Source organism: Vanessa cardui, chromosome 18, assembly GCF_905220365.1.
Source record: "Vanessa cardui chromosome 18, ilVanCard2.1, whole genome shotgun sequence".
Taxonomy (NCBI): Eukaryota; Metazoa; Arthropoda; class Insecta; order Lepidoptera; family Nymphalidae; genus Vanessa; species Vanessa cardui.
In genome coordinates this window covers 12,162,105-12,189,510 of record NC_061140.1, presented here as the reverse complement: position 1 = coordinate 12,189,510, position 27,406 = coordinate 12,162,105, and the positions used below count along the sequence as shown (strand labels likewise).

The following is a 27,406-nucleotide window of genomic DNA, read 5'->3' as shown; positions in this document are numbered from 1 at the left end:
TAACCCAATTGTATGATAACATCGGATTACCACAAAGTATGGTTCACGTGTGACCCACAAATTATCTCTAATAAGTTACAAAAGGTAATTGCCCAAAGAAAAAAATCAGACCAAGATTTGTTTTCTTGACCTTCATTTTACCTTCCATGGCTATAGTTATATTACAAACTATTATTTGTGGCACGGAGAAAAGCAAAAAATCAAGAGTGATTACCTACAGAACGTGATTAGACCGGTACGGTCAGCAAAAAAGTGTTAGAGGTTTTTCGATGATATTGCAAAAAAATATATACACGTTATGTTATAGGGAGAGAGTTTTTTGCCGAAACATCGATACAAGAAAGTATATATTTAATTGAAAGCTATAGTTTAGTCGACTAAGACAACGATCAAAATCAAAAAAGTGTTTATAATATTTAAGTAAATTTACCATTTCAATAAAATAAAACTCGTCTCGAAATAAAACATATTGCAATGTTATATATATAAAATTAATTTGATACAATTAAATTTTTATGTGTTGACCGTATTTTGAAGAATTAAAGTAATAATAATCAACTGCTCAATTTTAAAGTATGATAAATTTTATTTGCTATTAAATGCCCGGAGCGTGTGTTCGACCTTGCGATTCGTAATGATTGTTACTACGGAACATGTTTATAGGTCTATGGCTATATTTCGGTTAGTAATTATTGTTTTAATAACATCACGAATTATATTATTCAAGCGTTCACTATATCTATGTAGATATTTTATAGGTTATGTCTTTAACGAGCTCAAGATGATGATGATGAAGATGTTTTGATTTTTAACATTTCTAAATTACTAATAGGCTTTTGAATGACTAATTCAAGGAGTCCCACAGGGTACTTTATATAGTCCATTTTAATTTAATATATTCAATTATATAATACAAGATGAATGTCTGTCTTACTTGAACACAAAGGCGATGTCTAACGCCATAACGTAGGTATATCCATGTTAATGAACTGACAGGCTTATTACGGTTCAGTTGGTAAGCCTAGAGGCGATAAACACGAACGGTTTCGAATTCAATACCCAGTGTCTGACGTTTTGTTGACGTATTGACTTGGGGTTAAATACATATTGGTTGTATATTATAAATATTGTTTCGATTAAAACGTCTCTAAGATTAATGAAGAGTATTTAATACAAAGTATGTAGCTATAAACATTAAATGCGTGTTATTGGAGCAACGTTTTGTTACATAATATCTTACATATTACATAATAAGCGTTTTGCTGTTGTTATTATATATACCGAACTGTATCACGTGACAATTAATTTTATAATACTAAACATAAACTATTATTACATATATAAAATATTTTTTCCCTGCAACTATTCCCTTTGTTATATCTATATTATGTTTGAACTGAGTGCAGTTATTGTGATCAACAACAATAACAGCCTGTAAATTTCCCACTGCTGGGCTTTGACGTTAAGGTTTTGGAACCTATTCCACCACAGTATGCCAATGCGGATTGGTTGAATGCACATTTGGCAGAATTTCGATGAAATTAGACACATACATTTTCCTTCACCGCCGTGTTGGTGCTTGCCTGGGTTTGAATCCATAATCATCGGTTAAGATGCACGCGTTCTAACCACTGGGCCATCGGCTCTTAATATTGTATGTTCAATTAATTTATTTATTCGATGTATGCAAACGAGTATTTCGACTTCGTACATCGTCTGTACGTTGCATTAGCAACAAATCTCGACCTGACTTCCCGACACGTGTCAACAGTCACGATGAACGCGGGCGTTTTCTAAAGATACGTCAATTCGACCCCTTTTCGCCATAATCGTCTATTCATGCGCGCATGCCTTGAATCTCAACTAGACGTACTATACATGTAGATTATCTTTCCACGTTTTTCATAACATGCAGGGAATAACTATGGGGTATTGTTTGGTGATCGGTCTGTTAAAGTTCGTTTTTTTCCTAATACGTAATTCCTTTCGAGGACTTTCAAAACAAGTAACCCATTGATCGTTAGATCTGTAAATATATCCTAATCTGACCGACTGATTTGTAAACAGATTAAATCAACAAAAGCAGTAATTGATCTTTATCAAAAAATAAATCTTTTAACAGTGAAAGCAAAGCTTCCGTTTATGTAGGTTAAGTCTACTTAAAAGGATTCTAAATAAAATTTCATATTTACAGCCGCTTCAAAACAAAGCTACATTGAAGCACTAGTTAAATGAAAATGTATGTCGCTGACCATTTATGTGTTTACCAATTTGGTGTATCCATATATAGCAGAGGATTATTATTGTTTCATTGTACGTACTGAAACAAATTCGTGCTATACATCAATTTTATGTATGCCATTTGATGCTTTATTACGCCAGGCTACAGTAGAGAATAGCACGGACATTTTTCTCATATAGCGTCATAACTCGTAAGCGTTTTTGTGCTTGTGTTACTAACTCGATAATGTATGAGCAATAATTTATTACAAGTAATTCGGCGTCTGCGGTCGAGTCTCTGTAGTGTCCTTTTAGATTCAAATTAAAAAACACTGATGACTATTAAAAAAACATTACAAAAACTATCTTAGTAGTCAATTCATTACGGTATTCTCTCTAAATTCGTAGAACAAGGTGTTCGTAAATAAATAATGCATGAGAATGTTCCGCGTTGGGCTCGACACTCTTAGTTTCAAGCGCGATAGCTGCAAAAAGTTAATGTTTACTTTTATTATCATATTTGAGTTTATACTCTTATTCCTTTTATGATTCAAAACTATATATAATATTACGGTCTTATGGAAACATTAAATTATTCATCGCACCGACTAAACATAATCAATTTAAATTGAGTCAATTTACATGCAATAGTTTTATTTTAGGAAATTCTTGGAATACGAAGATAATGATTTGTAATCGTATTAAAATTATTGTAAACGTGTACAATAAAGAACAAACATTACCCTTCTTACGTGCTCGGATAAGACCAAGAATTCAATCAGCATCCGTTATTGAAAATGAACCACGTTAGAATTTCAATGTACCTACGCCCAAACGGCTCAAGATTTATTGCTAAAACCGAGTAAAAAACGCCTCAGCGCGAGAGTAGGTACGTGATGTTACATATTACAATGCTAAGAAACCTTGGCATATATGTCTCGCTCCGTGGCTTCAAAGGTGAACTATAAAATTTTGATGTACAATTTAAAATAATAACTATTCATGTTACTACCAACGTTTTGACTTTTTTGGAAAATCGACAAAATATTTTGATAATCTCATTTCGATTATTATTGTAATCAATGCAAATCACAACATAAATACAATTTTTATTGAATCAACGTTCCTATCGAATACAGAATGAAACGGTTGATGTACTGAAAAAGGAAGAGAAAAAACAGTCCCTTTTCGCCGACTCAGTCACTCGACTTCACTCCACGCGTGTTTTGCCTTCCAACAAGACTTCAAAACTTGACATTTCGAATGAACGAAAACTTTTTCGTGCGAGCGATTTTGATACAGTCGACAAATTCATTTCCAAAGAATAAACGAGATTAAATTACATTACGATATTCATTTGCAATTATAAATCGAACAGGCAATTAAGGATAATGACAGATAAATGATGAAAATGTTAAGAAATATTATAGAATCAAGAACATTGTTGTCGTAAGTCAACAAAGGACTGCTATGATTACAACTATTGAAAGTGTTATAACCCTGAACTATGATATATGATGGATGGACGTAAAACGTTGAATACGATAGAATTGAAATCAAATAATAATTGCATCAGTATTGTGTATTCGAACCAACCTTTTCTACCAAACCATTTTAAACTATTAAGTCATATCATGTATATATTTAATATAGCTGTTACTGTAGAAGCTCGGACTACGGTAAATCCTAAGATTATCCAGTAAAACTTAAGATTTACTAATTCTTAATGTCCAAAAGGGTTTGCGATTCTAATATTCTGACCTAACCTAACATATACTTAAATCGAATGGTAAAAGCCCGAAAAAAACATATCATTTTCAGAAATACTTTAATACCAACTCGTGTCAGCAAAATCTAAGACTTATTCTTAAATCTTAAGATTTACCGTAGTTCGAGTAACATAACCAAAAATATTAATCCATTAAAACTTAAATTGATTCACTATATTTCCTCCATTATTCCGTATAAGTTAAAAGTTGTGTATCGTATCATAAAGCGGTAAAAATACTCGGTACCACTTAGGCACGGCTTATTCATGACTTATACGCAATTTATATTCGCTTCCTGGTACAATTTTATCTCAGCATTTTCTCTAGTCCTTATTTAACATATATCGCGTCGACAGTGCCCCTAGGAGACGCTGATATTTAAATTTAAAACAATTCAACATCTACTTGTATTTTCATTCTTATTTAGAGGACTTGTCGAGCCATTTCTTTTACATCTTAATTTGCTTTGTTACGCCAACGTTGGTGAACTTTAACGCTCTTTTATAAATGGTCGTGTAAAAAATATATGAATTGCGTTTGTTTTAGTGTTTCTTGATATATCTGTAAATAGTATATAATCGATTTAATTTTGAAAAATCGTAAAGCAAAAATAAATATTTAACGTTGTAATAATTTCTCTGAAACTCGAAATTCCTCTCAATAAAGCGCAAGATGTCGTCTGAAAAATTCCATTCTTTATTCTCAAACGAACCCGATCAAATTGCTTCAGTAATAAGGGTCTGCCTTAATAAAATGATCAGTGAAGCGTGAATTTGATATAATATTTTGTAGGTTCTATTTATTCGGAGCACCGAAATTATATTTAATATAGCGGTGTCATTTCAAATTGTATTTCATACCGCTCGAACAGTTTAATGTATGAGATGTATATTTATAAGTTAATCGTGATCGACTAACCACACCTATGGATTTATTTTAGTATGTAGGAAGTTATTAAAGTCATATTCATTACAACTGTTATATAAAATCAATACATAATGAATATTAGTTGTATAACAGCCCATGAGCGTATTAAATCAATTATGGGGTCCGACGGTCCGACCATTTCACGTTCCAGCTTTTGAATTCGAAAGGACCCCAAAAAGTTTCATTTCGACTATTGTAACTCATTATCAGCAAACACAAAAGGCCTCATCTGTTGAGGCCCTATTACAATGAGGCCCGGCCTAATCGCCATCCTCCAAAGCTTTTGTTCGGTGCTAAAGGACTTGGGATTGTCAACATCTTCATTAATATTTTCTCCTACCTCGCATTATACGCTAAAACTCTTAAGGGCTTAGAGCACTTCAAGTAAAGTGTCAGATTTAGCGTGGCTATTCCGTTTACTGTCATCTGATGCTATTTATTTTGTGATTGAATCTTTTTTACGTCCATAATTTACTATCACTTATTTACTAACCGTTTTGGTAACTAGTATATTAATTATCATATTCAATAAAATGATTTAAATATTACATAAATTATTATGACTCAAAAGATATTGTTTCCAATATTTCTTTGCCACTTAATATACTGAAACACATAAAGCTATCAGCCGTTTCTGGAATAAATTAATCTTATATGCATTGCATTTATTAATTATATATTAAACCGCGTAACGCCTAGCAAAATTATTTATCTGAACGATTATCGAGAACCAATTCACATATAGGTTAGAGAATTCGTTTCCTCGAAGGAAGTTGTTGTAAATCATCTTTAAAAACCTTATCGTCGCGACCTCCATTCGGCTTGCGAAAACCCCGGAATTGAATACGTGCTTAAAAGACGGAAACGCTATATGTTACTCAGCTTGAGTATCGTAACTTCATTTTTTTAATGTCGGGCGTGGCATTTCGATAGGTAAACAAACAATTAGTCTTGCAAATGTTATTAATAAAACATGAGAATTATTTCACTGATTCAATTGTAGATTGAAATCATACGGTCAAGCGATAATGGACTGTATCGCTTTGTAATTTAAATTCATATTCGAATCACGGACTTTATCTCATGATCGATCGTATTGATGGCTTTACTCGTGTATATTGAAATTGAAACTGAGTTTTTTTTTTACGATAATTATTAACAAAATATGCATATGTTGATCACAGCTAATTATAATATAAAATCTATATTCGTAATAAAAATTTTAAAGTTCCTCTGTTTGTCTGTCTGTCGTTCTTTCACTGACAAAGCAATGAAGCGAATTTGATGAAATTTGGTATGAAGCAAAATTGAGCTCCAAGGAAGAACTTTTTTGCCTAACACATGACAACAAACCCATAACACGCGACAGAAGTCGCGGGCTAGCTAGTATTATTTTAATATTATCCATTTATTTCGTATTAGTTCAAATCATATAGAAGCATAAACTACATAAAACCGTTTACGAAAGTAGAAAAACTCGCGTTCAGATTAGAAGGTGAAACCTTAGTAACGAGTAGATCCATTCATAAGATATATGTCATGTTCAGGAAGCGAAGTTGCTGCCCTTGTGATGCCGGCATAGTCAAACGACGAGTGTGCATTGACGTTACTACCAATAGAAGGTTGCTCGACTGTATAAAGGCGTCACGAGCATGCTTTAACTGTTTGGTTAGGTTCCGTAATCATTTTTTTCCTTTTAAGAACAGATAGGATTAAATAAAATTTAAAACATTAAATTTCTGAATGACTACTCGTTTATGGAGTAACTTTAATTAATATAAATATAACAATTTCTCTAAAAATATAAATCAACATGAAGTTTGAGGACCGTAAAATTAAATTATGTCTGCAAATCCAGTGTCAGTCACTCCCTGAATACATAATAAGATATTTAACAAAGTAAACCCAGGAATGAGACTCGAACAAAAAGAAAAAAGTTTGAAGCATGAAAAATGAAGCTTTAAAAATAGAACCACCTTGTAAAAATTATACAGTCTGTTAAATATCTAGCAATTTCTTTGTTGGTTGAATAAGGTACTATTAGCCTATGAATAGTTTAGCTGTTAATACCTTTCGTGAAATCGTCTTTCTAGGTAGCATTCGTTAGTATCTAAGAAACAATTTCTTGATTACGTATAGACTTGTTGATATCAACAAGATTTACCTTGCTTGCTACTTCAATCAGTACTTACATGTGTATTTACATAGCATTATAATTTTAGATTACTTAGCTGAGGTGACATAAATAATAATACTAGCATCGGTAACCTGAATACGTTCGAGAAGTTCTACAAAAAACCTTCTACCTTCGTTCAGTTCACCTTGAAAGCCGGAGTGGGCGTACCAAACTTGATTTAGTCGCCATCTGACAAACCCCTTTTTTTGTCCTGAATATAAATAAAACGAGCAAAAAATATAAAGTCGAGTGAGACTTTTTTCCCCTCGCTGTTACCATTGGGACTAAAGCCGTGTTTAGCGAAAGTAAGATTTGAATAATAAAAACATATTCGCTTATAGTGCGGTACTGTTCTTATTTGTATCGTTAAGATTGTAAGCATCTATTCATACTCAAAAATGAAATTCAAATTCCTTTATTCAATGTAGAAGCATTACACTTACTTATTGATGGTCAAATAAAATACTACCATCGGTTCGGAAAAAGAAACACCCCGAGAAGAACCAACGAAAGAAACTCAGCGGGTCTTTTTTTTTCAAATTAATTAAATACATATTGAATATTAACAGAAATAGCCAGGAGGCGATCGTTTCATTTCCGTGTGACCGATTATGGACTCTCGAATTGAATAGATTTATCTATTGTATGTCTATATTTTTTATGTAAGGACGCAAGGAAAACATGGAGTACCCTGAATCGTTTTTAATTCTTCCTTCACGATTTGATAATTACTTCCCATGTCGTCTAATATCCTCATTGGTCAATGTTATTAAATATATTAAGCTCGCGGATGTAGTGATATCATTCGAAATGAGTACTTAGCTAATGTATCACAAATACAATCCAAGTTATTTGAAATAGATTAAAATTGGGTCACGCGTAACATAAACCAAACACACAGAAATCAAATTATCAGTCAATTACATATTCGTATAGCGTTGGCGTTGTAAAATTTTCCTCCCACCGACTATTTGAATTGATTACATTTATACTTGTTTGTAATAATAGTAATAATTCCTATGATAACAATATCATTAATAGTAAGGACGCAGGCTTAATGGTGCAACGTCATGCATACTAATTCAACATAGCCAGCTCTTTGCCAGAGCTCAGCATATCGGACATGCCTGAAATAATAATCGCGTTCCCCATAATTTAACTGATAACACTGATTTCCTATTTAAAACATAAATTTAAGATAGCGTCATTTAGAGTTTTCTTTTTAAATGTAATATTAGGATTATTTCCATTTAACTAATCGAGATGTTTCTTTGTTCACAGACGAAAAAGAACAATCCAAATCACATTAAGAGGCCAATGAACGCGTTCATGGTATGGTCACAAATAGAACGCAGAAAAATATGCGAACAAACGCCCGATATGCACAATGCAGAAATTTCCAAAAACTTGGGCAGAGTGTGGAAGACATTAAACGATGAAGAAAGGCAACCCTTTATAGACGAGGCGGAAAGGCTCAGGCAGCTACATATGCGCGAGTACCCCGACTACAAATATAGGCCTCGTAAGAAAACGGCGAAGCCGGCGCAACGGAGTGGCGCTATTACGAAGCAAAAACGCAAACAACGGGCTGACAGCAATAACAATAGAGGAGTATCGAGGAGGCGAACGCGGCCAGTTCCTAGTGTTCCAAGTGTCCCCATGGAAACACCCGCCCCTCCGCCGCTGCCCGCGTCTCCTGCGGGGGCGCCCGATTCTCCTGAATCTGCCTGTTTCTACGATGACAACACGCGGCGCGAGCAGACAGACCTAACGGATCTTTATTCGATCACGGATTTGCTGCCATTACCTGCAGACTGTGAGGTCGATCTAGATGCATTGACGGACATGGAGTCCTTCGAGACGGCATCCTCCTCTTCCGGATCGCATTTCGAGTTCTCATGCACGCCGGACGTGTCTGACATGCTAAGCGAAATCGGCGTAGCGGGTGATTGGGACGACCACACGTTCTCATCGTACCTCACGTCGTCTTAAAGAGGTGCTCGGGTCGCCACGGCCGCTGGCCGATACCACTGATCTCATTTTCGAGCCGCCACACGGGGGCCGACGACGCGGCGACCGCTCGCCGCCCCGCCTAGAGAGTGCCTACATCCAATTGACGTGTCGACATTTGGATTCAATGTACAAAGTTATTTAATAAGATTTGAGGGTGAAATTTTTTTTCTAAGTTCATCAGCCACATGGCTGCGTTCGTCTTCAGTTTTCTTGATTTAATGTTTCATTTTAAATGCGAACTATTCGGCAACGGCTCCCCGGCGAAGTGCCGGGTTATAAACCATAGGCTGTGAGTTGGTTCTCGTTTCAAGGTGTTGCTTTTTTTAGATTTTTTTTAATGTAATCGGGGTGATTTCCAAACGGCACGTCTCAGACGCATCTCAGTAAATAATCCGTCTTACTCTCCGTCGCCTGATTAGCAAGCTACGGTCCAGTCAGGTCACTCGCATGTTTGCACCGCGTTGTCGCGTCCGTATTCTATATTTGTACATTACTCGACTTGGCTTCTAAAATAAGTTCGCAAAACCTTCGCTTTTAATTTTACTTCCTTAACAATTTTATTGTAAGAACGTTGAATCGTTAATTTACGTTTAAACTTCGTAGGTGAAACATGTATCGTTCGATTGATAGAGAAATAAGACTAGGTTAAAATCATATTCGTCTTACGTTCGTTTAACGTACATAAGTTCACTTTATACTTTGATGCACACATAGTTAATAGTTCGATCTTTATAATTTTACTGTTGGAAGCTAATCGGTATGTCATTTGAGGAATTTCGGAAAGCGGAACTTTCGAGTAAGGATTTTTTGGAAGGAGTTGGGCCCTTGCCGTGTTGTTTCTCGTTTTTTGAAACAAGCCACGCGTGTAATATTGTCATTCTTTACTCTTTTATTGATCGCGCGTGACTTTTTTCAAATCCATTCAATGAAACAATGGTAAGGGCATTGTGTAGGTGTTTCGAGTTGATACGTCTTGCTATAGTGTATGTAAGGTTGTTGTAGAATAAGTTCAATGGTAAGGTACGAAAAACTTTATATTGCAAAGAAATGACACCATCTCAGGATCGATGCGAAGGGACACTTCAAATTTCTTCTTTTCTTCAGTTTACATCTTCACGCTTCAATTAAAAAAAAAACGTCTATAGAAAGATACATATCAATAAAGAGAATGTATTAGTTCCCGGGACGGTGATAAAATATTCGTATGAAGAAAATACTTGTTCGGTTCCCAATAAATATTTTGCTGTTTAAACTCTGTGATTTACTTTATGAATTTTCTAAATTATAAGAATCTAGTGGAGACTGATATCGCATAGATTAGTTTTAGCAGCGCTAGCTTCTCTAACTTTTTTAATTTTTAGAACTGGGCATAATTTAGTAATGGAAAAACGATACTTACATATTTTTGATAATTTGCTTTTCTGTGGAAATCGGAAAGTGGTCCCATGAAACATTAGCAGACGATGAATTTGCTATGAAGCTAGATAACGTTTTTTACGAATTTATAGTTGCAAGAATATCAACATCAAATAATTCCCGTCCGGCGTCCACAGCAAAGTACGAGCTAAACACGATTTGTATAAAAAAATTTCGCAAAAAAAATAAACTGTCAATTCATTGAAAATGGCGTCAGTTAGTTAGCGGGGTAAAGTTTCAGAAATGAATATTACCTCAGTCATTATAAGATATAATTATAAATCTTCTAAAATATACTGTTTCAGATAACGAAAACAATATTTGTAGATATTCTGTGTCCCTAAGATACATATATTTCATAATAAAAAAGGGATCCGTTGTGCTCTGATCGATAAAAAAGTAAATGCTTTACTTATATTATTATATTCTTATAAATATATTATGTAAATGACTTCGTGTAATAATTAGTGAGTGTCTACGAAATCCAATTATTTTTAAAGAAATGCATAAATACAAGTTATGTATACATTGTAATGTAAAACTGTAAGTAACTATCTTGTGTGTTGTAGACGATATTATGTATTATACTTATATGGATAATAAAAAGGAGAAATAAATTTGTGCCTAATGAATTACTTGAAAAAAAAAATAATAATTTCATAATATGTATATTTTAGTGATGCTCAATATATCTTTATAAGCGCGTAGTAGTTTAGATGCTGTTAAAAAAAATCATTGTAAAATGGTATACTTAGTCTTTTTGGATGCCAGATTTGCATTTTGTTTTTCATTTCTCTAAGGCTTTGCTAACACGCTGCTAAGTTAAAGATACCACTTGCGTTTTCAATCATGTAACATTTATACAATCAATCCCAATTAATGCGTATACTTTCAAACTTTAAAGGCTATTAACAAACGAAAAAAAATGATCTGAATGTTGCTGTGACAATTCGTTTGTCAATAACGTATACGTAAACCTCATATGGTATTAATAACTTAACTTCTAGTATTATAATGAGAGAAGTGTTTGGTAATGAATCGATTTCTAAACTATCATTACAAACACTTTTGTCATTAATTCGTTTTAATAATACATCGTCTTCACATTTCGATATACGTAAGTTTTTAAAGATTTATGATGATTTTGATATCTTCTGCTTCGACGTCGATTTTGCTCGTTTGGATTTTAACGCTGCAAATTTCTTGCATAATGTTCAAAAGCAATACTGATAATAACACAAACGCTCAAATTAGAATTAAATCTCCTTCACTAGTAAAGGTAACAGCATCGAAGTTTTAATAAATATATACGTTAGTGGAATCGGTCTCATCGTTGTCATCGCTGTCAATTTCAATTATCCCATTTGTTGTATTTATGAGGAGAATAATTAGCATAACCCCGAGAGTAAATGTAAAGCAACATCGAATTTATTGTTGTATTTAGCGCTTCTTGTTGTGGTTTTTCAATAATTGGAATTATCAGGGTTTCGATGTTTTGTTTGAAATTAAGATTGTAAAAAGAAATACATTTTGTAAAAAAATATTTATCCTTTTATCCCCTTGATGTAATCTGTTCTAAAAATGTTTCGAATTCTTTGCTTAAATGTATAAGCCTCTTCTTTCGTAGCCTTTTTGAAAATCTATCGAGGTATTTTATAAAATTGTAAATAAATAAGTATTGAAACTGTTTATAATAATGTAAAAGTCAAAATAAAGCGACACTGTGACAAAAAATTAGAGGGTATATATACGCGTCTCAAAGAAAATAAATATCATAGAGGACGTAGTTAGTTGTTGTAGGTTATATATGTAATTAAAATTAAAGAAAAATCTTGTTGTGTACTTCTTTATGAACTCAGGGCATTTGATTCTATAAACGCTTTACTTTGAGAAAGGATAGAATCAGATGTCTTGAGCGAATACTTCAGTTGATATCTGTGATTCTCTAAACTACATCGTTGAAACTGTTGCAAATATTTTTCATCATCCTTCAAATTTATTATCAACGTTATAATAAAATCGTGAGATATGATCTCTTTTAACACCAATATTAACTTCAACGGGATGAAGTTTAGAGAATTTAAGATGATCCAACTTTGAATCTTTGCTTACAAAATCGCTTGTCATACAAGTAGATTGATGTTTTCTTACTGCATTGTATTAAGGCTACAAATCGTGTATATTCGACATTATACATAAGACATTTTAAAAGCGTTTCGATTGATGAAAATGTTAGTGATTCATTCACAGAACTGAAAACGTTAAAAATATTCTCGTTATGTTGTTTGAAAAAAAAATGATGATGTCTATTTCTCTGTATAGTATGTATGTATTACTGTTGTTGATTTATTTAATAAGCGTCTTCTATCGTAAGATTTTGTTTAAAGCATTTCGTTCTTACAAGTGAGACACAACGAATGATTATGTTTCATTATCTTGATCAATAGCACATAATCCCTATAAATATATAATAATAATAACTGATATATAATTGGTGTCTATAGGATGATTAAATTTAAACAATAATAATAATTAACCATTGTATTCTATGTCAACTTCAACCTGTAGTGGATGCATATTATAATGATAATATAAAATCGTTGTTGACGTAGCTGTGTCATTAATAGTTATTGGTATAACGATAAATTTAATGATAATTATAAAACAAACGAAAACTTCGCACAATCTGAGTCAAGGAACTAACATAGGAAGTATAATATAGGTATTAATCGTAATATACATAGTAACACATAAAATACAGATGTAAGCGTGATACTATCAACAAGATTTCTTCTTTGAAACAGATATTTAAAAAAAAAAACATTTTATTTTTTTCTGTGTTGTGTTGATCTGCCAGTTTATTATTGTAAATTTTCTTAGAATATAAAATTACTAAATATTTATCATTCGTTTCGTTCAATCCTGAGTTTTTACTTGTTATCGCTATGTAGGTTTTCGATCAAATTTTAAAGGAACAAAAAAAAATTATTAAAAAAATGGTCCATTAAATTCTATCAAGTAATAATAAGATAAATGTAATATTAGTAGCAGCAAATGTATACTTAAAATGTGTGCTTATATTTCGTATAAATGAAAGGGTACGTCAAATGCCAAACGAAATCTAATTCTTGAAGCTAATAAGCATGGCTTTAAACATAATGGGACTGAAGTTTCATGTCATTATTATAATTTTTTTCTTTTACCATTGGACATTGTAAATATCTTGTTAATAAGCTACTTAAGGCCACATATTTTATATAATTTCTTTGTAAATCACACAGTAACCGTGTGTTCCGATTCATTCTAGTCTACGAAGATTTTGGGCAAGTTAAGACAATATCAGATTAACTCGTGTCTTCACCGATTCGAGTCGATTCACTTGCGTGTTTTTCTTGAGGACAATCGTGGCCTTTTTCGTAATTGATACCTGATTTTTTTTTATTATTTTTTTTTTCAATTGATACCAAAAAATGTTGAAGTTGTTAGACACCGTTACCGATGGATCTCTCTTTTTTTTAGCACTAAACAGTTACGGTTTTTTTGGCTTACCAAATAGTGGCGACGCTTTTGTGTTACCAACATCGTAATCGGTTCTAAAATGTACATATTAGAAGAACATTGTTATAAGTGATACGCACGGTTCTTTAATGTGAAAAATACAACCCACTGTTGGGTTTTATTTTATTAAAATCTATTATCCAGCAAGAGTTTTAGGATTAATTTTTTTTTAAATATAAGTTATTGTCAAGCGAGGTTTGTGTAGTTCTGATAAAACTCCCTCGTCCGTTGTATAAATTATTGACTTCGTATCTCATAAGGTACATTCTGTAACTGCATATATTGTACGTAGTTTTTTAAACTGTTAAGTATGAAATAACTAATAACATTACTGTAGTTTTGGATTTAAGGCAAACGTGTACATTTTGTATCGTACTTTGTTTCAATAATGAATATATATTATTATATGGTAAAAATAAATGATCAAGTTTTTAAAAAATAACTCGATTTTCATTGAACCTATCCCAATCCATCTAATATTATGAAGAGATAATGAGACTAAGAAATACAAATTAAATTTAATTGAAATATAACAATTATAAAGAGGATGTAGTAATAAGGAAGTATAATTTTAATAAGTTTTAAAGAATTTACAACAAAATAACTAGGAAATATGTATATCAGAATAATTTGCAATATCATTCTTAATTTATATTTCATTTCCCTAAGCATAGATCACGAATACTATTATTTCATGTATCCGTCTGTTTGACATTAGAAACATTATACAAAATATGTTTTTTTTTTTATATAAAAAATACTGGATATTTTCTAAAGGAAAAATACCTGATAGTAATGTTTTTAATAATGTCTCAAATTGTTTATGGTTAGTCTGATAAATCTGTTCCTAAAGACGACAAGATTTAGTTTTTTTTCTTAAAAAGTAAATAAAGTCCAATTCATTGTTTCATTTACAGTTATTACACTCACGATTTTAATAAAGCAGATATAATGCCACAGAGAAGTCCAAATCCTACTTTATACAATTTCTAATTTAACAATGACATTGAATATATATGGTATTACAGATTGAAACAAACAATTCCACTAATTACCGAACATTTAACAGAATAGACTCAAATCCATCCAATAATTTCTACGCGTTGTGTGGACAGATGTACATTTCCAAAATGTGTAATTTGTATCGATAATAATGTCGAATCATTATAATTTGATTATACATATAGAAGCAGTGACAAATTCAAATATCATTAAGAATTCTGGACAAAATTTGATGGCATCATCAAAAATGAGCAATGAAAAGTGTAATATAGGGGGAAGGGGCATAAAATTAAAGTAATAAATTTGAATAATAGTCGAGCTGGGACGCTCGGAGCGCTCTCTCGAATCTTATTTGTGAGTTTGCTTAATTAAAGCCTCTTTAGAAGGTCACAGAAGGTATAACGGCTTGGTTTTAGAATTTACTAGCACTAAATAGGAAATAGTTGAAGGTCAAATTACGGGTGGTCCAAGTTTAGGCAAATTTTAGTGCAGAAATGAACTGTAATTTAAATGTTATGGAGTTTATAATATCGGTAAACATTTAGTTTGTTGCTCGTAATCTGTAGAGGAACATCATCTTTTAAATTAAAAACAGTTTTTTTATTCTGATACTTAGGCTTTATTACCGGCAATCTTGTATAAGACCACGTAATAACTGATGACCTAATATTTACTTTTTAATTTTCATTCATGTAGGAAATGGACCACCTGTTAGTAAATATATCCCTGTACTCACTGCGATATATCTCAGATCTATGATTTTCCTATACCCATACATATGGTCATCTGCCAATCATGATTGTATTGAAATAAATATCTTCGTATATCTGTTATGTAATTCTTGTAAATTTTTCGTTTCATTAATTGGAATAATTTCTAAAAAAAACTTGCTTAAAACGATGATCTTATCCGTAACGCTGACCTTAAAATTTGACCTCACTAAAACTATATAGTGATTGTAGGTGATTAAGTTTGACAAATGGTATTAGAATATTTATAGATGACAAAAACAGTGAGAAGCAAGGTCGTGTGATTAAAAACATTGTTGAAACATTACATATTAATATAGCCTCAAGATAAATAAAGCTTTCATAATTAACTCTTTATGCATAGAAAGAAATCCTACAATTTTCGCGTGGTACTAGAATGACGATTTGTGGTACACTCAGACAATCAAATAACTGAATACAATTTGAACGTGAACGGAATGTCTGAACATGAAATATTATTTGAAAAGTTTAACCTCGCAAGACATTTTACATGAACGAGTAGATTGTATTGAAATAAATCTATTTTAACACATCGAAACAATTTCGTTCCGTTTTTAGTGGCAATTAAAGATTTTTTCAATTTTAAAACGTAAATGAAAAAAAGAGTCTTCAAACAATCCAAGATTGTTTCGTAATTCGACGGCATAAAAAATTCCAGTAATACAAACGCACAAAAGTCGCGAACGGGAGATGAAACGAGAAAAAAAAAATCAAGACCAAATCAAGAGCTACCTGAGAATTAAAAAATCTTAATCATCGGATGATATTGTCTCGAATAAAAATAAAAGAACAATCGAGAATAAGGCGGACGTTAATTTCAATCAACAAAATGTACGGTACAACGTTTTCTGTACCGTTTTCTTTTATCACGACCAATAACAACGCTTTCGTTAGCTGAATACTAATCAAGGACTTGCTATTCCAAGCCCGGTGTTCTGACTTTGACGTTAGATATGAACGTACATGCTTAAAACCAACTCTGCTCGCTACAGGCACCCGTTGGTCTAGTGTGTAGATTAGAAAGCAGATTCCAAGGTAAATAAAGGCCTATAAATGTTCCTCTGTTTGGCTTCTTGTCCCTTTTGAGGGCAAGGTTGGGGCTTGGGAGCCTACTCCACCACGCTGCTCCAATGTGTGTTCGTACCACATACGGTTTTGGTGGAAATTAAAGACATATGAGAGAATAAGACAAATAATTAACACAAATTAAGCACAAAAGTTTAGCGATACTTACCTGTGTTTGAACCTGCAATCAAGATTAACACGTTACTATTGAGTTATATCGGCTCTCCAATGTACGCGGTTCGATTCCCGTCTTAAACCAATGAAAACGAATTATATATTTTTTTTGGGGAACTTTTAGGAGCAACTTTTGCTTATATAGTTGGGATTGTTACATACAGGTTGGTAGCCTCACTTAATACAGTTGTTAAATGACGATTCAAAAGCCTACTAGAATCAGGTATGTTTTGATTTGATTTGATTCCTTAAAAATAAAGCTGGTTCTTCATCTGCAGACGTGTTGGGTTGCTGTTTCATCTATCTATGAGAGTAAAGGTGAAGAAGATGCACCTGTCTTTGCACATAAAAATGCCGGTGCACTATATTTTATGTAGATAAGTAGTATTTGACTGTCACTCACAAGGAGGAATTATTAATGAGATTATTTTGTAATGACTATCTTATTTTGGTTTCCAAACAGTAGTTTTAAATATATTTGCACATTTTTAAACTAAATGTAAGTGAATGTTATACTTTTTTTTTTAAATAGTATTCTCGATGAATGTAAATGGAAAGGTTAAACTAAGGAACCCTTACCTGAGAAACAAAATAGAAACTCCGACTCGGACTGACAAAAAAAAAAAAAACAAAAAAATTATGATCATGATTAGTTGAGGGTTTGATTATCAGTTAATCATTTGATAATAAATTGACACAACAAATAAAACATGCTCTTTCCACGTGGTAAATTTTATCAGTAGTTTAGGGATCGTTACAAAATATTTGATTGAATGTATATTCAAGTAAATTTTACAAGCACTTTTGAATGGCGATTACACAATTTTTCATAGGTAAGCCGCTCCAAGGTCCCGGGTTCGATTCCCGATTGAGTCATGGTGTTTGTGGTACTGTCGTTACTTCTGATTTTCCTTAACACAAGCGCTTTAGCTACTTACGTCGGAATTTGGGTATTACACGTATGTGATATTGCCCAATACATTAATGAAAAACGAATTATCATAAAATTAAAGCTGCCACTGGTTTGGAATATAGGTTCAACTGAGATGAATCGACCGGACACTCTGTAGTCAATATTTTCCAGGATTTTCATTACATAGTTACATTATTTAATGACAATTATATTCATATAACACATCCTGCCTGAAAGGAAAGAAATATTTATTAATGTTATTAATTTCGGGATATTATATATACGAATGTCTTGTTCACGAGACTGAGTTTTGTGAACAAAACATTCGTAGATAATGTCGAAATATCGAGCTCTACCGAACAAAAATAAAAAGCATGGTAAATATCACGCAATTAAGAACTTTAATAATAAAAATAACTATGTTCATATAAATCTTATAACAAATATTTAATTTGATTGAGATACATGAATAAGATTTAAATGAAATTAAACCTTAGTTATCCTTGTGAAGTCACGTGTAAAGTGCTATTACAGAAGTCTGTTAGTGTCGTGTTCATTTAAGTTAATAAATAAGAGCATACAATGGCCCCCACTACCCTATATGTTGATACGGAAACACATACAATATAAACACAAACGTCTATGCCTAGACATTTATGGCCACAACGAAGCAGGAGTCAGTGAATCTATCGTATAAAATACCCTTTAAATAGATTTTTAACCTTGCAGTTTCATGCATTGGTAAAAAAGGCATATTGTTCAATACAAGATTATATACATACGATTAAAAAACGTGGAATTGATACTTTTTGATTTCCAAGCAGGATATATTTCATACATATATTTGTATTTAACTAAAATGACTGTATTTTTAATTATTGAAAGAGTAACTACTATTAACTATCAGTGGTCGGACCTTTACGCTAGAATCTACTTTCCAAAATGGTGGTAGCCTCACTTAGTATATTTGTTAAGCGATGATTCAAAAGTGCTTGTAAAAACCTACTTGGATAAAGTATGTTTTTATTTGATTGATCATTACTACAAAAAAAAATTCAAACATCCAACAGTTAATTCTGGATGATTCCATCATAGGACACAAATTACTGTAAATAACAGCATTGTAAATCTGTCTATATCAAAAGAGCAACTATGCGAGTTTCTTGCCGTTTCTTCTTGCTAGAAGCTGCTTTCCGAAACGGTGGTAGTATTTAATCATTGACGATTCAAAAACACTTCATTGTAAAGTTTATTTGAATAAAATTGATTTGATTTGATTTGGAATATCACTAAATTGTTTTTGATATCACTGATCGAACCTAAACACAATTTGGATCATCGTTGTCAATGAAGACTTTATTGAACTGGTCTGATTAATTCAGTCGCTATTAAAACAACTGCTGCTGCTTGGAACCGTGTCGAAATGAATTCTAAGTAGCCTGACCAAATTACCTTGAACCGTTCTTGTTAGAGGTTTTATAAGGGACTTAAATTTTAGGAGGGCTCATGTTTAATATAGATGATTTTTTTTGTATAGAATTTTTAATACTGATAATTAAATATAAATTAGATACAGTTCAATTCTCAATAAAAATTCTCTCTCAATAGTTTTTCTTCAATAGCAAGACAAGTAGATGATGAATCTTAACGGACTGTAGATTCAAATCCGGGTCAGTATTACCGATTTAAAATAAATATTAATGAATACAATTAAATTTGTATAAATTGAGCCGATATAATATATATTACAAACAATACACTAGGTTTAATGACGTCACTGAGTAAGGTACATTAAAAATTGTAGTTGAAATAGGGACTATTTTTTCAATCATTGAATTTATTTCAACTTTCATAATTCATGTATCGTAATGTTTCAATACATTTTCGAGTGATCGTGCTAGTTATCATGGAATACTCCATTCTAATCATGTCTGGCAGACAATCCGTCGTTTTGATAAGATATCATATCACTGCTATTTATAATGCAATGCTATAACTTTCGAAATGATACTACATTTTTTTTTTAAATAGATAGAATGCAATATGCATTCTATCTATTATAAAAATGTTATATCTCGGCTACATGCAGTTTCACCTGGATAGGAAGGTACCCCTTCTCCTATTTTTATACAATTATATAAAGAAGTTTTAAAGAATTGAAGAAGCATTGAATACCAATCAATGTTAAATACATTTTAGTATATAAAAATAAAGTTATTTATATAAACGCAATTTAAAAAATGTATGTATTCACAAAGGTCTTTTTATAATGTAGTGTAGATGGACGTGTAAATGAGCCACATGATGGTAACCACTAATTCGCCACAGACAAATTCGTTGTAAGAAATTTTAAAACCTTGGAACTAAGATGTTATGTCTCTTGTGCCTGTAATTACTCTGGATTATTCACTCTTCAAACCGGAACACGACAATAGACCAATACTTTTATATGATGGTAGTATGATGAGTAAGTGGTACCTTTATAGAGGGGTTTGCACAAAGCCCAGCCACCAAATGCTTACAATTTGTTACGAAAACAAATTATGAAAATATGTTTTTGCATGATAGTTATTAATGAATTTAAGTTTTCATAATTTCCCCTGGCTTAAAAAATGGCTAATAGCCTTAAAGTAATACTTAACGCAGTAAATTTTACTCGCTTATTATGTTTATAAATGCTATTCGCGCAGGCTCGATAATATTAGAGATATCGTTTGTAAATCTTAAAAAGACATTGAGGATTTACCATCGACAGTTGAAGTATGCTGATTTGAATTTAAATAGTACATTATAGTTAGCGTATACCTACTGCACCCTCCTTGAGATTTTAGCTGTTTTAGGACAAAAATTTTATATATTTATAGGACATAAATTGTAAAGTAACAGCATGTAAATTTCCCACTACTGGGCTAAGGCCTCCTCTCCCATTAAGAAAAGGGATTGAACCGATTCCATCACGATGTTCCAATGCGGGATGGTGGAATACACATGTGAAAGAATTTCGATGAAAATTAGACACATGCAGGTTTCCACACGATGTCTTCCTTCACCGCTGAGCACGACATGAATTATAAACACAAATTAAGCACATATATACAGTGGTGCTTGCCTGGGTTTGACCCCGAAATCATCGGTTAAGATGCACGTGTTCTAACCACTGAGCCAAGAGCTCAGCTCTTAGATCATTTATCTCAGCTATATCCTATTGTAATAAATATGTTATTGTGTTCAAGTTATACCATTTATGATATGCGAACGTTCATGAATTATAAATGACTCGATCGAATTCCAAAGTATAGCTGGGAGCTCACACATTGGAAGAGGTATGATAAACAGTAGATTAGGACTGAAAATAAATATGATGAAAAAATTGCAAAATGCATTTTTTTAGTTATGAATACCTGGTAGGCATTATTTAACCTAATTTCTTCTTATTCAACTTCCAACAGTTCCAACACCACCGAAACTGACCATCAGGTTCAATTTCGAAAAATATATCACCCCTGCATATATTGTTAATCACAATAATACCTCTGACTGCATTGGTTTTCACAATATTACCTCTAAATAGCGAGTCAAAATATATGCATTATTAACTATAATTACAGTCGGGGTAAGAAAAGTTTATCACCTTAAGATCTATTTTCGTGTGCTCAGTATGAGCGATGATCTGCTATACCGAACGAGAATGACATATTGCGTCGCAATGATTTGATGTTTAGATCCAAAAAGTACTAAACTCGTAGTACTTTTTAATTCGGTAAAGGAATACATTTGAAAACGACGCAGGTTTTCTTACTCTAACTGTATTAAAAAAAAAAAAATGTTTCCACACGAATATTTAAAAATTCAAGTTAAGAATAAAATTTGAAGTCAAGTATATATTAAGCTGATGTATTTTATAGGCGATATTCTTCTAACAATTTTATCATCCTTGTGAGAAGTATATCCCAAAACATTTTCTTAAACAGAAACCGAAGATGTTGTTTTCGTATTATTCAATTAATAATAACATAAAATATCAATATCAACAAGGACAGGATATCCGGTCCTTGTAATATGAAGTGGCAAAACAATTATGAAGTCAATAAAATGACTAAGGATAACACATTAATTATATTACAACCGATTGCAATAATTGTATTCTTGTCATTGAAATAATTCATTAATGAGAATATTCTATTTTGGTACTTATCATTTAAACATTAACAAAATGAATTATTTCATACAAATATATCACACCACTTATGTGAAGCATGCTTTTTTTTGGATGTTTTTCGAAAATGTCCAAATGAAAAATTGAAAAATAGTTTATTCTTTATTAAGTTGTACATATCAAATAAAGGTTGGGACCATCTAGTGAGTATAATATAATACTCGTGACAGAAGGACCCGCTCTTCCATAACATACAATTCTGTCCATGTTCTTAATAAGAATAAACAATATCTTACTATATACTAAAACTCACAATCAGTAGGTAAACTAACATTATATCAAAATAAATTTACAATAACAATTACAATTTATAATTACAAATATCTTCTACGATACGTTAAGTTATGGTTTCAGGATGAAAATAGGCTATTTATCACGTAAATATTATGTAGCTTGCTCATTCGATTCATAAACATGTTCTTTGCTGTTCAGCCGAGTCCATGTTCTACAAATGCATTGGTCCAGTAGAGTTTCGATCACAGTTGGATAGAAATATCGAGATTGTATCTAAAGCAATACAATTAAGTGAATATGTTCGCTAAAAATTAAATTCCCCATCAAAGTATTGATGACTGACGACCCCGTGGTCGAGTAGTGTGTACCGGTTTTCAAGGGTACGCCACTCCCGGGTTCAATTCCCGGCCGAGTCGATGTAGAAAATTCGTTAGTTTTCTGTGTTGTCTTGGGTCTGGGTGTTTGTGGTACCGTCGTTCTGATTTCCTATGAAAGAAGTGCTTTAGCTACTTACATTGAGATCAGAGTAGGTAATTGATGTGATGTTGTCCAATTTTGACTAAGACTCTTGAATGAGTGGTGTAGATTACACAAAACTAGATTAAGACTAGATTTAAACAAAACCTCCGATTAAAAACATATCGAGATTTAACGCTTCAAAAATGAGTTCCATATTCAAATCGAAGAATAATTATACTTTTTATATAACTACAAAAAAAGCTAAGATTAGTTTTTACTAACGGTCGGTTATAGAAAAATATACCTGAGATGGTTAGTTACCGGTTTAAATTTTTTTTAAGTGACCATGGATTTCGTATAAGTTCATAATTATTGCGAAATTTACCATATGAAATAACGGTTAGCGTTGACTAAAAATGATTGCTAATCATGGAAATATATTTTATGTTAAATATATTCTGAATTATGGAATATAAAACACATATATGGTCTGTGTGACAATATGTATTCGAATTATGCAATCTCACCAATTGGATACATTTCACAATATTACATAATAATTAATCACTCAACACTCACTCAAATAATTCTTGAATGATAGAGTTATCGGAGATACCATAAAGTATAATTATAGTTTTATAATCGAACTCAAATTTATTATCGAAGTTTAGAATAATTTCAAATATATTCATATCTTCTAATTTAAAATTAAATTATAGCAAGAATAAAAACATATAACCATTATATAAAGATCGTTCTAACAAAAAATATCATATAATTATTATTGGCATTTCTTATTTTTTAAATATATTGTCATAGCTAAACTATGTATAATAGATTGTGTTATTATATTTTAATATCAGCAAAAACCTATTTACAATAAATCTGTTATTATAGATTTAATTAAACTTGGGCTATTTGAAGTCACTTCACTTATTGTTTTTAAATATTTTCTGTAAAAGAAAGTAATTGATAATCGCACGGATATATTGTTATCAGAAATTTCACTGATTACAAAATTTTGATAAGGGGTCTTCGGTAAACAACTTATCTTGTGTGACGTCAGAACGACCTTGGTTCGTCAGGAAATAGGGCATTGACACGTCCGGAAGGGCAACGTGACTGCAATGTTTACGAAAATATTTCACGATTGGGTGTTTTTACGTCAGTTTTATTCATAGATTTTAGAAAATTTCCGAACACGAGTGCATTGAAACCGGACATGTAAAAGACCTAATCGAATGCGCCAATGTGACTGACCCTGACGTAAATCTGATGCATGTGACTGACCCTTACGTGGCGTCAATTGATGTGACTGACCTGACGTAATGATCCTTTGCCAAATAAATTATAGGTCGTTGATTTATTAATTTTTTTGGATTCTTTTAAGCACTCGGGAGACATTTGTGTTCATGATATTATTCCTTCATTATAATTTAATATGTATTTAATTAGTAACGCTTAAGATCTTTTAAATAAAACTGTCTTTATTACTTTATGTAGTTTTTTTTTGGAAAGAATAATAAACTTCAATAACAAAAAAATAGATCACGTTTTTGATATCAGTAACGTACTTGTAATTGTACTAGTTCTGAGAAATTTGCTAGGCCTAATATTTTTAGAATGAGTTCTGATAAAAGTATTCTCAAGTACTTTTTCCTTCAACACGCAATGAAATATAAGGAATTTGGCATTTTAACTGTATTACCATGTACCTCCATTTGAAGCCGTTATCTTCGATTGAAATGGTTTTTATTTCTTTATTTAAGTACGACTGACAGGTAATGTGATAAAACTTAATAATTATCATTATCAATTGGAAATATTTGTAATCATTTCAATTCAATATGTGAATAATTAAAAGTTCATTTGATGAAAGAGCTGTTCTTTCTAACACGACTATAATATAAGCTCACTAAAGGGTCCCAAGTTTCAATGTGCTGATTTATTATGGTATTTTTTTTATTTTGGTACCTTGTTTGAAAATGAATATTATTATATTATTTTGAGATAAATGGACTTGCATCGTTCAAGCAACCATCATAATAAAATATTTTATAGTATCCATTTTCGGACTTTAAGATGTATATTGTGTATGAGTGATGTAAATTAATCTTGCATGTTTTTGAACTTCAATACATGAACATCCTGTAAATTTCCCACTGCAGGGCTAAAGCCTCCTCTTCCTTTGAGGAGAAGTATTGGAGCATATTCCACCACGGTTCTCCATGCGGGTTGGTTAAACATGTAGTAGAATTTAGTTGAAATTCTCATACAGGTTTCTGCGCGATTTTTTCCTTTACCGCCGAGCATGATATGTAAACAAATTTAGCATATGAAAATTCAGTGGGGTATGGCTGGGCTTAGACTCGCAATCATCGGTAAACACGCACGCGTTCTACCCACTGGACCATCTCGGTTCTATTTGTGAAGCGATACTTTATTTTACTATTTTAAATCAAGTCAATATTCATTATTACTATTTGGCGATACAATATATGAGACTTATATCTATTTGGTACCTTCCCAGACGGGCTCGTTTGAAGCCCAACCTAATAGCAATTGAAATAATAGTATTATTACCAACATAGTTAAATAAAAAATAGTTTAAAATAGTATATAACGAAATTTGCATAGCTACGGAATTAATGTAAAGAATTAAAACCAAATGTACTTTATAATTACAATAACGAAAAAAATAACGTATTATTAACAGTTTTATTTTTAATTCTGTGATTGATTTAATGCGAGCAATTTGAGAAGCGTTTAAAATATTCAAGTGTTCTTTTAATATACATGTATTTTACAATGACCTGGTTATAGGTGCCCTATTTGGCGGTAATTAAATATTTAACTAACATTGAAGCTCACACGAAGGGCGTGGAATTAACCAGAAATCAACACGAGAACTGACTCACATTTAGATAAAATACAAGGTTACACGATGATTACAATGAGTGCGAAGTTTCTACACAAGTCAATATAATGCTATTTTAGTTTATGCTTTAATAGAAAAACAAATGCCGATCAAGTCAATATTTGGCAAGAATATTGAAAGTAACATTTGATTGTCAATGAAAGGAAATTATATATTTCCACCAACTTTCATTGGAAATGCGTTGTGCAATATGTTCCCAACCTTCTCCTCAAGGGAGAAGAGGCCTTTATCTAGAGGGGAAAAATGATGAGAGAGATATGTAGGTCAATTTTGTCTCTCATTCTCATGAGTGACTAACCAACTTCATGACATACTATCGTCCAATGTTTGCCCAAGGACATGTTAGCCTTCTCTATTCCTCATAACTATAGTAATCCGAATTGAGGACATTTTTTTAATGGATCCCAGTACCTATAACATTTGATCAATGAGGCATTAAGTGTTTTTATCTTTTTTTTTAAATCAACCAATCTCCACCGACGTGACGTCTGTGCCTTTGATGTCTTTTTTGCCTTTTTATATGTGTGCCTGTTATACCTATGTGTGTGTTAATTATTATTAAAATGTAAGTGTGTGAATTGACCGATGACAGCTTTACATGGATAGTGCATACATATAATAATATAGTCGCCATTATGTGTGGACGTTAAAGTAATTAGTATTAGTCATTCCATTTCTTGTTTTCATTGTGTTGTCAATTGATAGATGTATCGTTGGTCCCTTGTGTATGTTATTATACAGGCTTAATCAAAATATACAATACAGGATAGATATAAAGCTGGTTTTGAATTTAACATCACCTAAGTTTGGGCACTAATAAAGGTGATATTTTTGAATAATTCGATTAGATGTACATTGGACATTTGACAATATGGATTGATACAATTGGACTCCACACAAAATCCCAAAAAAGGTCTCAGAGAGGTTTGAAAATATTTATATCAACAGCTTTTTTTTTAATATACTGGTAAGACTGGTGCGAATTTAGAAAGACGAAAAATTAAAAACAAATGAATATCAAGCAAAGTCACATAATATCAAAGTATTGTATTAAACGAATATATTTACCGAAGTCGGTACGTATAGCAGTGGCAGCGTTGAATGCACACGCGATTGTTGAATCACACCACTTCCTACATAATTTATAATTTCATGGCGGATCGGCGTATCTGGGCTAATTGCACTGATTCACGGCCGTCGTTTGTTTTTGGATATATGCTTTTATTGTATCTACTCGTGTCTATATGGTTGACAGATTCGATTGTATGTTTCATATGCACATACTTTGTATTAATTTATTTCATTTTTTTTACAGATATAATTTATTTGATGTACCTTATTAATTTCTAGGTTGCAACTAAGGGTTTGGTACTAAAAAGTTTTCAACATGTAAAACTAAATTCGGACTATTAATTATGTCTGATTTTAATAGTCAGAAGGAACAATGTTTGTGCAAAAACTTGTGCTACAATATATTCTGTAAAGGTACAGTCTTTAGTTGTAATCGAAAATATTAGTGCAGGTAATCATTTCAATTTATTTTAAAATGTAACTAA

The 27,406-nt window shown here is 32.0% G+C and overlaps 1 protein-coding gene across 1 annotated transcript in view; it reads left to right on the top strand.

Annotated features, from left to right (window-relative positions):
- LOC124537632 (transcription factor sem-2-like) overlaps positions 1 to 14,521 on the top strand; it is a 72,118-nt gene extending 57,597 nt beyond the window's left edge. Inside the window, exon 2 of the mRNA XM_047114529.1 lies at positions 8,374 to 14,521. Coding sequence (XP_046970485.1) covers positions 8,374 to 9,084 — 711 coding nt within the window. The 3' untranslated portion in view covers positions 9,085 to 14,521. The remainder of the gene's footprint in view (positions 1 to 8,373) is intronic.
- The last annotated feature ends 12,885 nt before the right edge of the window (positions 14,522 to 27,406 follow it).